We start from the raw sequence: 14,311 nt of genomic DNA, 5'->3' as shown, positions 1-14,311 counted from the left end.
TGGAATTGGGAATAAGGAATGGCTTCGAATGAGGCCACCATCCTCCCCAGGACGCGCATACACGTCCTGATGGTCAGAGAGGACGGCCTGCGGAGAAGATGCACCCCCGCCTGAAGAGAAGACACCTTCTCTGGGGGAAGGAACACCCGCCCGAGGCGAGTATCGAAAAGCATGCCCAGAAAGAGCATCCTCTGGCGTGGGACAAGGGAGGACTTGGAGTGGTTGACAAGCCACCCGAACTGAGCAAGAGCCGAGAGGGTGATGCTCAGGCTGGACAGATTGTCCTCGGGAGACGGGGCCCGAATCAGAAGGTCGTCCAGGTAAGGCACCAAGGCGACCCCCCTGGCACGAAGAAGAGCCACGAGGGGAGCTAACACCTTGGTGAAAACCCTTGGTGCGGAGGCCAGACCGAAGGGAAGGGCTACAAATTGGAAATGAAGCGAACCCACCGCGAAGCGAAGGAACCTTTGATGGGAGTGGGCGATGGGAACGTGGAGATAGGCATCCTGAATGTCGATAGACGACAGGAACTCGCCCAACTCCAGAGAGGCGATCACGGACCGGAGGGACTCCATGCGGAAATGACGGACCCGGACAAAGAGATTGAGCGCCTTCAGATCCAGGATAGGACGGAGTGAGCCGTCCTTTTTGGGGACGGTGAATAGGTTCGAGTAGAAGCCCCGAAAACGTTCTGACTCTGGAACCGGAACGATGACCCCCAGAGCGCGCAGGGAATGAATGGCCTGAAAAAACCTGTCTGCCCGGGCGGGAGACATGGGGGGGGACGTCAAGAAGAAACGACTGGGCGGAAGGTCGGTGAATTCGATTCTGTACCCAGAAGAGACCACCTCGAGGACCCAGGCGTCTTCTACGTTTGCCCGCCAAACATCCCGAAAGACGAGCAGGCGCCCTCCCACCATGACGGGGATCGCGTCATGCTGAAGGAGGCTTAGTGGACTGGGGACGAGCGGGCTTGGGTTTGGCGTGCCAAGAGGGCCTGGACTTGAAGGAAGGCCTGGAAGGCTTCTTGTCGGATCGGGCAGGAGGGGCCCGAAAGGACCGAAAGGACTGCGTCCGGGAGGACGACCCGGGGAAACGACGGCGGCGAGGCTGACTCTGAGGAAGAAGAGAACTCTTACCTCCAGTGGCCTCGGAGATGAGCTCCTCTAAGCGTTTCCCAAAAAGCTTTCCACGAGAAAGGGAAGAGAGATAAGAGCCTTCTTAGAGGCGGCGTCCGCCGCCCAGGAACGAAGCCAGATGGTGCGGCGGATAGCCACAGAGTTGGCGGCCGCACGCCCAGAGCGGCGAGCCGATTCCATAGAGGCGTCACAAAGAAACTTGGAGGCCTGATAGATCTGGGAGGCAAGCACTGCCAAGTCCCCCTGGTCAGAGTCAGCAGGTAAGGCACGGAGAAGCTGCTTTGCCCAAACAGCGCATGCCTTGGCGACCCAAGAGGCGGCAAACGCAGGGCGGATGGCGGCGCCCGCTGCGATGAAAACGGACTTGGCCAAGGAGTCGACCCGTTTATCAGCGGGATCCGACAAGGAAGCCGCATCAGCCAGGGGAAGCGTAGTAGCCTTCGCCAGACGAGCGACCTGAGGATCCACCAGGGGGGGAATCGTCCAGAGATTGACCGAATCCTCAGAGAAAGGATAAGGCACATCAGAAGCCTTGGTGAGATGAAGGCGCCGGTCAGGGTGACGCCACTCCTTGGCAAGGAGAGCGTCCAGATCCTCGTGATTGGGAAAAACCACCGTGGACCGCTTAGAGCGGCGGAAGGACACCGCCTCCAGGGAGGAGGACGAGGGGACGTCCTGTACGTGGAGTGCGTCCCGAACGGCCCTGATGAGATCCTGCACGGCTGCCGACATCGCCGAACACCGCTCAGATTCAGAATCTGAAGCGGAGGGGTCCCCAGGAGCGGCGGAAGCGGCTGAAGAAGAAATCTCACCGGACTCAGACCTAGCCGGAGAGCGATCCGGGGAAACTGAGGAGGAGTGGGACCCAGCCGAGACCGTACGTGGTCGTTTGCGGGACCGAGAGCCGGAGCGAGGCTGGGAACTGTCGCCAGGCGCATCACCAGCGGTAGAGGCCCTGCCAGAGGCGGCCGCAATCTGGGCAGGGAGACTGTCCAGAGAGTGCGCCAGGGATTGGGAGAGGCTAGCAAGGCTACCTATGGCCTGGGACAGGGTAGCAGCCCATTCCGGGAGAACCGACAAGGTAGAGGCCGCAGGAGCGGACTGGGCGGGCCCGGGGGTGAGGCACTGCACACAGAGGGACGTAGGCTGGCCGCATGGGAACTTCCTATTACACACAGAGCAGGCGTAATGAGTGGAAATGGCGGCGGGGGGAGTGGGGGCCTGACCAGAGGAAGACATGATGGCGGTGGTGGAACCTGAAAAGAAGAAGTCAGCCAGAGGCTGCCTACCACGACCAATGGTGCTGTGTCCCAGAAAACCGACAGCTGGAGGATCCGGAGCGCAGAAGAATATGGCGACGCACGCGACCGCTCAGCTCAGGCACAGAGAAAGCCGGGGCAGAAGAAACGCCCCCCTTAGCAGCCCGCGCTGGCGCTGGATTGGGCGGAAAGAAGAGGGACCTCCGGAGGAACGCCCACAAGGGGAGGGGCAAGAGAGGAAGCCCGGGAAGCCCAGGAGGCGGAGACGACGCCCGCCCATGTGACCGCGGCCTAGGCCGAGCAAAAGCCGCGGCCTCCAGTATGTCAAGGCGCAGTCGGTTTATCAAAACCAGCCACGAGAGAGGAGAGCGCCGCCGCCGGCAACCCCCGCCCGCCAGCGCAGGAGAAAAACTACAGTCCGCGCCGAGGACAGGCAGAGGAGGGGACACAGTCACCAGAGGTAGGGAGAGGGCGAAGGCCGAAACGGCCGTCTTAAAGGAGCCGACTCCATTAAAAAAGCTCCAGAAGGGGGACCCCCCCCGAGAAGGAGAGTAGGAGAGTGAAGGCCCAGCTATACTAGGGGGGAATGGGGGGGGGGGGGGCTGAGCTCATACTCACCCTCCGATTAGTTCAGGCGCAGCATGACCACCCCCTCGGCGGACTCAACACGGAAACCGTGGGTCTGCCGGAATCCACTGCAGAAGCAGGTCACGTTGGGGACTGGGTGGCTGCAAGGTACCCGAGTACGCGCCCGCAGGGGGGCAACTAAGGTGGAACACGATGGAGCCGCCCCTGCTACCTGTAGAGGAAAAAATTAAAATAAAATAAAAAATTAGCAGAAAAAGGACCTGCTAGCAGGTCATGTCTGCCTCCTACGGACACTAGAACTAGACTGAGTTGTTCTGGCTCTAGCAGAAGGGTATAGCCCACCTGGGTGGAGCCAACACTTTTTTGTTTCTAGTGTCAGCCTCCTAGTGGCAGCTGGGCATATACCCATGGTGCTGTGTCCCCCAATGCCACGCACGAGAAATACCTGTTTTCCCAGACCAAACCTCTCACTGTGTCACAATATATTTGGTACATTATACACACACACATTGTTCTAAAAACGATATATAGGTTGTTATATAAGGACTGTATATGTACACACCATTCTCACCTGTGTGCCGCTTGTAATGCTTCAGCATGTTCACCTTCTGTGCAAACTTGCGGTGGCACTCGATGCACTCGTACTCTTTAATCCCCTTGTGCAGCTTCATGTGATGCCGCAGAGCGTGCTTCGTCTTCATCCCTGCGGAAAGAATGGGGAGAACTAGAACCAGGAGATCCCACCGATTTATCCACTTTTGGACTTAAGAACCACCCAAATTTTTTCGGTTTTGCCTTACAAGAAGCATTCTCATGCGTACACATCTTTAACATCAAGCACAGATACGTGACCCGTATACTAATCTCATCCAGTACCTTTCCCACACTCAGCGCACAGGTATTCCCGGATGTCGTCGTGGACTCTCATGTGTTCTTTCAGCATGTCCTTCCTGGCAAAAGATTTCCCGCACTGCTCACAGCCATGGCTTTTCACCCCTGAAAGAGAAAAAGTTTTGCGAGTGACCTCTGCATGCCCGGAACTTCCTCAGGGGACAATAGGATGCAGGGTTTCCTGTAAGTTACCTGAATGTATGAGTTTGTGTCTTTCCAGGTTTCCTATGCTATTGAAGATCCTGCCACAGACCTCACACGGGTGAATGTACCTGCAGAGAAACATACAGAGCAGTCGTGAGTCTTTGGACCAGAGGACAAAGCAAAAAGTAAGAAATGGAAATTAAAGGTGTACAAATTCAGCTCTCACGTTTCCAGTAACTTTGTCTCAGAAAATGCATAAGGCCATAACTGATCGGGGTAAGGATCTGACCTCTGGTACCCCACCGATCCTGTAAATGTAGGGGGGTCTACAGGTGGTTTACTGCTGCATTCCCTTCACCATTTTCCCCTGCACAGTGGCGCCCTGGCCAAGGAAAACTCAGAAGGGGGTGAAGCGCTAAACCAGCACGTTTAGAATCAGTGGGCGTCCCGAAGTGACAGCCTATCCTAGCAATACGCTATTATATTATAATAAAACGCTTATTTGTACCTCTTTTTGGTATCTATATTAAAGTGATTATCCCACAGAAAGTCACCTATACAGGACAGGTGACAGATGGCAGTGATCCCAGGGACGGAGGGTCCCCTCTCTGTGTTCACCAGCAGTGCGCGTGCTTGACCAAAGCTCCATTCACCTCTATAGACGGCACTCCATTACTGCCATAGAGGTGAATGGACGGACGTGCACTACTGCTCCATACATTTTCTGATTTAACCCCTGAAAGGCTTATACTGCCAGCAGTTCATATGGGATACCGAATGCCCCAAAGATGGAGGAAAGAGCAGAACTAGACAGAACCAAAACCGAAGAACGAGATGGGTGCAAGAGGGTGTAATACGCACTCACTTCTGCACATCGGGATCCGGTAGATTCTCCCGATGGATCACCATGTGTGCATGGTAAGTTGCCTTGAGTGCAAATTGCCTGTGACATATACTGCAGTCATAGCCATTCTCAGCATGGACATCCATAATGTGCTTCAGGTATTCCTTACCCCGAGCAAAAGAGATCTGTAAAACGTACAGGACATGAGAATTCTGCCGATAAACTGATCTCAGATGTACCCCCTCCAACCCACAAATATAATATCACAAGGACCTATTGCTCCACCAGCAGAATAGTGAGTGCAGCTCTGGAGTATAATACTGGATGTAACTCAGGATAAGTAATGTATGTACACAGTGACTGCACCAGCAGAATAGTGAGTGCAGCTCTGGAGTATAATACAGGATGCAACTCAGGATCAGTACAGGATAAGTAATGTAATGTATGTACACAGTGATTCCACCAGCAGAATAGTGAGTGCAGCTCTGGAGTATAATACAGGGTGTAACTCAGGATCAGTACAGGATAAGTAATATATGTACACAGTGACTTCACCAGCAGAATAGTGAGTGCAGCTCTGGAGTAGACACGTAATGTCTGTACACTGTGATATTCATTCTACACAAACTGTTGCATGTGATTTTGCTATGACCACTGCTCCGATAGAATTTGTTAACCATTAAGGATACCTACCTGGCACCTCTTACAACTGTACTTGTGGGGTTCAGAGTCAACGCTGCAGTCCGAGTTGTCATCATTGTCTTCAGAAGAAATGCCAATCTTTCCAATGAACTCTTCCCTCTGCTGGTCGTTCATCAAAGCAATATCCTAAACATGAATGATTGGCATTAGGAGCAGTCTGTGCCCTCAGGTAACACTCGGGGCAGATGATCGGACAGAACAGATACCTTGAAGTGAATGTGTATGTGATCTCGTAGAACATCCACCCTGAAGAACCTACGGCCGCAGATCTCACAGGTGTATTTTTTATCTCCGTGTGTGAGGAGGTGTTTGTTCATGTTGCTCCGGCATGAGAACATCTGTGCATGAAACAGAAGAGTCATAAGCAAAATTCTGGAGTACGCCAATTGATTTCAGCACGGTAACCATTCTTACTTAGAGGGGTTGTGCAGTGTCAGATATTGATGCTGTATCTTCAGGATTGGCCATAAATATCTGACACTGCACAACCCCTTTAAAGTTAATGTCTAGCTTTTATAACCATGTTGTTTTTAGGTCCAATACAGAGTTTTTCTAATCCAGAACGCTAAATCCCCTGCCCAGCCCTGGAGGAAAATGATAAAAAAAATTCCACCACTAGGGGGAGCAGAGGAGCTTATTGCATACTGTTTAAACAGTGAAACCCATAATGTAGTACGCAGTCAACCATTATGCTCCTCATAGTGGGGACTACCGACAGGCAATGTTATCATGTACATCTATGTCTATGCAGGCGATTTGGACCTCTGTATCAGATAAATGGAGCTCTAACTGCTATGAAAAGATATTAAAGAAAAATAATCTGCACAGAATGTTGGACCTGTTCAGATCAAAAGAAGAAAATTATGTCCAAGGGTGGACGTGCATTTTACACAATCCAAATAATTTTAACTTACTTTCCCGCAGACCGGACAGGCCGACGGCTCTTTCTTGTACTTGATGGAACTGTCCGTAGCCTGCTGAATAGCCGACTCCCGTTTCACTCGTCTCACTCCTGTAGGTGGCGCCAATGAGACTGAGGATTTAAAAGTAATTATTTTCCCCATATACAGCCGTGTTCAAAATAATAGCAGTGTGTTTAAAAAAGTGAATAAAGCTCAAAATCCTTCTAATAGCTTTTATTTCCATACACACAAATGCATTGGGAACACTACACATTCTATTCCAAATCAAAACATGAAAAATATATATTTTAAAAAAAAATTCCTCCAAAAAAAAATAAAAAATAATTGAAGAAAAGTGAATATTAGACTGTTCAATAAAATAGCAGTGTTTGTAATCTTCGTTACATACTCAAACCTTCACTATATAAACTGAAAAATGTTTGAAGATTTTGCTTTCCTCTGAATCCCTTCACTAATATTTAGTTGTATAACCGCTGTCTCTGAGACCTGCTGGACGTCTGTGCTGCTCGGAGTCACCACCTTCTGGCCCCTGTGAACAGGTATTCCAGCCCAGGATGATCGGACTACATTCCACAGTTCTTCTCTATTTCTTGGTTTTGCCTCAGAAACTGCAGTTTTGATGTCACTCCACAGGTTTTCTATTGGATTACGATCCGGGGATTGGGCTGGCCGCTCCATAACGTCAATCTGGTTGGTCTGGAACCAAGATGATGCCCGTTTACTGGTGTGTTTGGAGTCGTTGTCTTGTTGGAGCACCCATTTCAAGGGCATTTCCTCTCCAGCATAAGGCAGCATGACCTCTTCAAGTATTCTGATGTCCTCAAACTGATCCATGATCCCTGGTCTGCGATAAATAGGCCCAACACCGTAGTATGAGAACCATCCCCATATCATGATGCTTGGCCACCATGCTTCACTGTCTTCACAGTGTACTGTGGTGTGAATTCAGTGCTTGGGGGTCGTCTGACAAACTGTCTCCGGCCACTAGACCCAAAGAGAACAATCTTACTTTCATCAGTCCACAAAATGTCTCTTTAGGCCGTCAATGTGCTCTTTGGCAAATTGTAACCTCTTCAGCACATGTCTGTTTTCCAACAGTGGGACTTTGCGGGGGCTTCTTGCAGATAGCTGGGCTTCACATAGGCGTCTTCTCATTGTAACAGTACTCACAGGTAACTTTAGACCTTCTTTCATCTTCCTGGAACTGATTGTTGGCCGAGTCCTTGCCATTTTGGCTATTCTTCTATCCATTCGAATGGTAGTTTTTCGCTTTCTTCCAAGTCTTTCAGGTTTTGGTTGCCATTTTAAAGCATTTTAGCTGAGCAGCCCATCATTTTCTGCACTTCTTTATATGTTTCCCCCTCTCCAATCAACTTTTTAATCAAGGTACGCTGTTCTTCTGAACAATGTCTGGAACGACCCAATTTTCCTCAGAATTTCAGAGAGAAATGCACTGTAACCAGCAAGTTCAACATTTGCTGCCTTCCTTCCTTAAATAAGGGCAATAATTGCCACCTGTTTTTCAAAGAATGAATGACCTCACTCATTGAACTCCACACTGCTATTATTTTGAACACGCCCCTTTCAATGAGTGATTGAATTACAGAGAATCAGTAGCATGCATGTCATGACATTGGGTTTCTATTACTCTACTACACCTGCTAGTAAATTATTTGCCATGTAGAAATATAATTTCTACCAAAAACAGTGACTGATCAGGTTAGTGATGTCTGACTGCTATTATTTTGTACACAACTTTGCATGTCACCCCATCTCCTAGTGCTATGCTGCCATTCACTGATGGTAATGTAGTGCTTAGGCTAGTTTCACACTAGCGCTTGAGATCCGACAGGGAACAGACGGCCGGATCGCTTTGTATTCCGAAAATGTGTAAGTCTCCGTCGGGCCCCGTTAACTATAATGGGGACCGGTGGAGATCAGGCGCACAGTGGTTTTCTTCCAGACGATTCTCTGGATATTTGCCTGAACGCGTCCGAATCTCCGCCGGTCCCCATTATAGTTAACAAGCCCGGACAGGAATTTACAGACTTCCGGCAATGCCGAAATGCAGAGAGATCTGTCCGGCTGTTCCCTGCTGGATCTCAAGCGCTTGTGTGAAACTAGCCTTAATACTGCATCATCACTAAGTTCTGCAACTTTCCAGCATGCTTTCCACTGCATTGCCTTACCATTTACACAATGTCTGCTTGCTGTAAGTGAATGGGAATGCAACCTATTGCTAGAGGATGAACCCTGTACAGACCTAATACTGCTCACAGCTGAGGGTCTGTTAGAATTGTATCCAGTCTAGACAATCATTTGTGAGATAAAGACTCATGATTGACACACTGTATCAACTTTTAATTATGCCGTTTCAATAGCTCTGCTTGCTGTCAGTGAATGGACACAATTACATTTTCATTCAACGTAATATTTTCTATATGCTACTAAATCAGAAGTTAGAGCAGCCGATAAAGGCCGGCAATTGGGACTTTTAGAGTCTCTTAAAGCTTTCTTATAAAATGTATTACCCTGGGCGATGGCATATTTTTCGTATGGCACAGATCCATTATCTGAGCACTATGGGATCAGGTACTTACCTTCTAGATGTCTGCGGTGATGTTCCAGCATCACATCCCTCCTGTAGAAGAGCTTATTACAGATCTCGCAGGCAAACTTCTTCTCGCCGTGTTTCTTCTTGTGCTTGGAGAGGTTGCTGTTGGTGGAGAAGGATCGGTAGCACATCTCACACTGGAACGACTTGTCGTCTGTCCATTAAGAGAAAATTTAAGTGATGTACTACAGAGGATGCGCTACACCAGCCTAATGTCAAACCAGATCTGAGGTGGCTTCATATTATCATTTAGGCCATTAAAGGGCCAGTACACCCATTGCCAGAGGTATATGGATGTAAACAGAGCTGGAGCATATGACAAAGCAGAGATCATGGGAGTGTGGAAAGGAGTTGAGCTGCAATACCAGGCGTACACCATGGACAAGGGTGGAGCTATTGCCATTAAATCTTATGATCCCCCTTAAAGAGGTCATACAGGATTAGAAAAACATGTCCACTTTCCTCCAAAAGGAAAAAAAAAAACGTATCCGTCCATGGGTTGTGCCTGGTATTACCTTTCATTTCCAATAAAGTGAAAAGGATTGGGAGGGGGGGGGGTCGAGATGCAATACCACTGACAACCTGGGCACAGGTGTAACACCATTTTTGTAAGAAAGCATCTCCTCAATACATCCTAAGTGACATGCCAGGCATTCATCTAACAAGGTTGACATCATTCAAAGATCGACCCAATGGGACAGATTTATGAAGATGTTCCAAATTTATTAACAGGTGCATGCCTCTTAAAGGGGTTGTCCAACAAAAAATAGTCTACAGTTTTCAAACCAGCACCAGGACCTGAATACTTTTGGAATTGCATCTAATTAAAAATTTAGCTTAGCTACTGAGTTATTCATTAAACTGTATCTGTATAGCGCCACCTGCTGTTTGTTTTTTTTCTTATTTCTTTGTCCTGCTCACTGAGGTGGACGCACATGCTCAGTTTCATCCTTAAACTGCCCCCCTCCCCCAAGCTTTGATAGGGAGAGCTGAGACACGCCCCCGAGCTGTGATAGGGAGAGCTGAGACACGCCCCCTGAGCTGTGATAGGGAGAGCTGAGACACGCCCCCTGAGCTGCAGCAGAAAAGACACACCTCTTGAGCTGCCACCTTGATATAAATCTAGCAGAGCAATGAATGTGGAGATCTCTGAATCCATGTGAGGTACAGGGCTGGTTCTAGCTTTGTTAGAAGGAGATTGTCATGTACTATATGTCTGATTGTCATTTTTTATATTAGTTATGAGAGAACCCCTTTAATAAAATGTTTGGGTCTTAAAGCCAGAAATTAGAATCTTTCCCTGCAATGGTGAGGTGTAGATTTGGCCATTTTATAGCTTTAAAAAGGGGCTGTCTCATCTCAGACATTGTCAGAGAGGTGGGATCTGCACCCATCTCCTGAAGGGGCACCCCAAAGGGAGTGAAAGCGTACCGTGCATGCGCAGCATGTTCTCCATTCATTGCTACAGGAGTTCCGAAAATAGTAAAGCACTGGCTCGGCTATTTCCGACAGTCCCCTGGGGGTGCATGGAGGGTGGTCATACATGTGCTGTGTGTTCGCCTTCACACCTCTCTGATACCAATGTCTGAGATAGATTTAACCCTTTAAACTTCAAATGAGTTTAATAATCCCCACCCTCGTCTTAAAAATGTCAAGAGGAGGACATGGCATGCCCAGTACTTTGCACATTTTAATGTCACAAATGGAGGAATTATTTAACAAGACACTGCTCCTACCTGTCCTGCAGTTGTGGAACTCCAGAAAGGCCTCCACCATGAACGCCTTCTCACAAGTGGCGCAGCGGTACCTGTACTCGCCATCGACCTGGAGATCACAAAACCTTTACTGAATAACATACAGGTTATATTCTGCCTGTTCCATAGCTCCTGTGCGGTGCACTGCAGGGATTTCTGGCTTACGGCGACACACTGTCACAGCGCGGGGGGAGGGGGGGGGCTCAATAAAACTACTGCCAACTGATTTCATTGTGAGACATATAACCATCATATTTCAATGAAAACAGCCAGAAGAACCGTAGGAAGGCATTACAAGGACTTACATTTAGGGTCCATTCACACATCCACAAAATGGGTCCGCATCCATTCCGCAATTTTGCAGAACAGGTGCGGCCCGCATCCGCGGATCCGCACTTCCATTGCACAAAAAAAATAGAACATAGGCATTTTCTATGAGTGTGCAGGCGATGTGCAATCCGCAAAATGCGGAATGCACATTGCCGGTGTCCGTTTTGCGGATCTGCAAAACACATACGGACGTGTGAATGGACCCTAAGAGTTATAACCCAGGTAACATTAGGGCATGTGTGTACTAGTAGCTCAGCATAAAGACACGATGGGGGGGGCATGGGTGATCATGATCAATCACTGCTCAACACCAGTTTTTGGTGGCAAGAGGTCACAAACTTTGTCACAAGTGCCAGTTTGTGACATCTTCACTTTCTACGACACCGTCACCACCTTTCCAAAAAGGTGGGTGGGAGAAGGTGGGCAGGACCTCCTCGGCCCGACTTATTGAATAGCACCAGTAAATATTAAGAGGAGGCCCGACATGTGCCTCATTAGGCTTGCTTTTTACGCCAGTGTTTGATTGCCACTGCGCAGTCGGAGGAAGCACCTAATTTATAAGGGGCAGGCCTCATCATAAATTAAGACGCATCCTTAATTCCGGAAGTCTGTTCTGTCGGAGAAACAGACTGCCGGAATTCACTGTATCTGGCATACATGCCGGCCCTCGGCTGAGCAAAAAAAAAAATGCTACATGTGATAGAGATGTGCATATATGTATATAATTTTTCAGAAACCAAGATGGCTCCCATATCCTGTTGCTTGAAGCCAAGAACAAAGGACAGCATGAGGGTCTCAGCCCATCCTGGAAGACCCCTCTTCTGGAGGGGTCATTTGTGATATACGATGTACCACTACTGACACAATGTACTCCTCCCCCTCCCCCACTATGTATAGGAATGTTCTGTGTAATAAGCAGGAGCGCACGGTGTCATTGGTTGCTTCATGCCGCCACTGCACTACAGTTATACACTCGTATGGTCTATACGAGTGTATTACTGTAGTGCAGCGGCGCATAAAGCACACGGCGTCATAGCAACCAATGACGCAGTGCGCTCCTGCTCTCAGAAGGAATCCAGGCCGTGTTGGCTACTTTCACCCCAGCATTAATATTTTCCAGTACTGGAGTTCCGTCATAGCGTCTCAGTAACTGGAAAAAAACGCTTCAGTTTTGTCCCCATTCATTGTCAATGGGGACAAAACGTAACTGGACAGAAGGGAATGCTCCAAAATGCATTCCGTTCCGTTCTCATAATGGCGAGCAAACCGCGGCATGCTTTCCGTCCTGGGATGCGGAGCAAGACTAATCCATCATAACCCACAATGCAAATCAATGGGGACGGATCCGTTTTCTCTGACACAATAGAAAACAGATCCGTCCTCCATTGACTTTCAATGGAGTTCATGACGGATTCGTCTTGGGTATGTTGAAGATAATACAACCGGATCAGTTCAAAATGGATGCAGACGGTTGTATAATCAGTAACGGAAGCGTTTTTTGCTGAACCCTGCCGGATCCAGAAAAAAAGCGCTAGTGTGAAAGTAGCCTAAGAGCTCATGCATGTATCGTATTACAGTAGCTGCACTGTCTCGCTGAAGCCCTTTCTTTCTTCAAACCCTAGGACTGCAGGGAACATATACTAGTGGGGATGAAGTGCCGGCTCCTGATACGACTATTGATCCTTGATGTCTCTGCTGACAACTCAAAAATTATTACTAACTAAAATAGCGTTCTTCGTATGTCACTAGTCATCAGGGATCTGCAGGACACCTTGGACAGTTAGGCTTCATTCAGACGTCCGCAAAATAGGTCCACATCCGTTCCGCAATTTTGCGGAACGGGTGCGGACCCATTCATTCTCTATGGGGACGGAATGGATGCGGAAGGCACACAGTGTGCTGTCTTCATCCGCAATTGCGGAGCGCGGCCGCGATCTTCGGGTCCGCAGCTCCGCAAAAGATAGAACATGTCCTATTCTAATAGGCATTTCTATAGAGGTGCCGGACGGGTGCGTGTGGATCCGCAATTTGCGGGTCCGCAACACACCACGGACGTGTGAATGGAGCCTTATTCTCTTGGTTTGAGCACGCTGTGGACGCTTTTCTGCCATTTCATAACTCATAATCCTGTCTTATTATATGGATTCAGTTGTAGGCATGACCGCGCAGACCCACAAAAGGAGTATTCCTGTAACCTGAAATTCACCTCTTTACACAGGATATACAGTAGATCAGTGGGGTTTAGTGATGAGCAAACTTGTGTGTTCAAGCTCGCCGTACAAGGTTCAGGTTATCTAAGAATTCCATTAGGGATTCTGCTACCACGGACCATAAGCACGTACGAGATATGCAGAGCTGCATTTTCTTTAACAGTCATTTAAAATAATAAAACTGAAAAGCAGCAGAGACCTTATGGTCCCATCCCCATATAACTAGGACATCAGTGGTCTTCTCACCTCGTTCCTGCTGTGCTTGTACGACACGTGCTGCTTGAGACTCTCTTTACGGCTGAAAAGTTTTGCGCACTCCTCGCATTTAAAGAGCTTGTCCCCTGAAGGAAGGAAAAAAACAAGCACGCGCTCTAGAGTCAAACTTGAGCTGATGTATGTGATGGCAGAAATGCACATGGCCGTCATGACATTTTCACGTAAGGTTGAGACTCACAATGAGACCCTACCGAGAGACATTTGATGCGACAACCTTCTTCAGGTCACATGAGACATCACCGTGTAGACCTAGCTGTACTATAAACTTGGGTCCAATATTTCACACAGTTCTCAAACTCTGAGAACAAGATGTATTGTTTCCATTAACTCCTTCCCAACCTCTGCCAAATAAGTTTTTCCCCGGGAGCACCGTACACCTGGGAGCCTCCCCCTGTTTATTAGCTGTGACAGCCTCAGGCCTTCAAATTGCTCCAAAGCCAGCTACAGTGATGTTCCTGAAGAGCCATGCCTGTTACAGGGCTCCAAAAGAAATATAATGAATCTTTGGACAAGCAGTCTGTTGATTGCATGTTAAAGTCCCCTAGTGGCACCAAAAAAAAAAGTTAAACATTTTAAAAAATATATAAAACGTCTAATCACCCCTTTTCTCAATAATAATAATAATTTGCACTGCCAC

The 14,311-nt window shown here is 48.5% G+C and overlaps 1 protein-coding gene across 4 annotated transcripts in view; it reads right to left on the bottom strand.

Annotated features, from left to right (window-relative positions):
- PRDM15 (PR/SET domain 15) overlaps nucleotides 1–14,311 on the bottom strand; it is a 59,683-nt gene that overhangs the window by 29,947 nt on the left and 15,425 nt on the right. For 3 of the 4 annotated variants that reach the window (XM_044283703.1, XM_044283701.1, XM_044283704.1), the window contains 10 exons: nucleotides 13,645–13,739; nucleotides 10,841–10,928; nucleotides 9,091–9,258; nucleotides 6,482–6,600; nucleotides 5,774–5,905; nucleotides 5,559–5,693; nucleotides 4,887–5,050; nucleotides 4,070–4,149; nucleotides 3,863–3,982; nucleotides 3,549–3,689 (listed from right to left, as the gene is read on the bottom strand). In XM_044283703.1, coding sequence (XP_044139638.1) covers nucleotides 3,549–3,689; nucleotides 3,863–3,982; nucleotides 4,070–4,149; nucleotides 4,887–5,050; nucleotides 5,559–5,693; nucleotides 5,774–5,905; nucleotides 6,482–6,600; nucleotides 9,091–9,258; nucleotides 10,841–10,928; nucleotides 13,645–13,739 — 1,242 coding nt within the window. The remainder of the gene's footprint in view (nucleotides 1–3,548; nucleotides 3,690–3,862; nucleotides 3,983–4,069; nucleotides 4,150–4,886; nucleotides 5,051–5,558; nucleotides 5,694–5,773; nucleotides 5,906–6,481; nucleotides 6,601–9,090; nucleotides 9,259–10,840; nucleotides 10,929–13,644; nucleotides 13,740–14,311) is intronic. The other variant, XM_044283702.1, reaches the window with a different exon arrangement.

Source organism: Bufo gargarizans, chromosome 3 (genome assembly GCF_014858855.1).
Source record: "Bufo gargarizans isolate SCDJY-AF-19 chromosome 3, ASM1485885v1, whole genome shotgun sequence".
Classification (NCBI taxonomy): Eukaryota; Metazoa; Chordata; class Amphibia; order Anura; family Bufonidae; genus Bufo; species Bufo gargarizans.
Note: the sequence above shows the minus strand (reverse complement) of the source record. Positions and strands in the feature narration are given on the sequence as shown.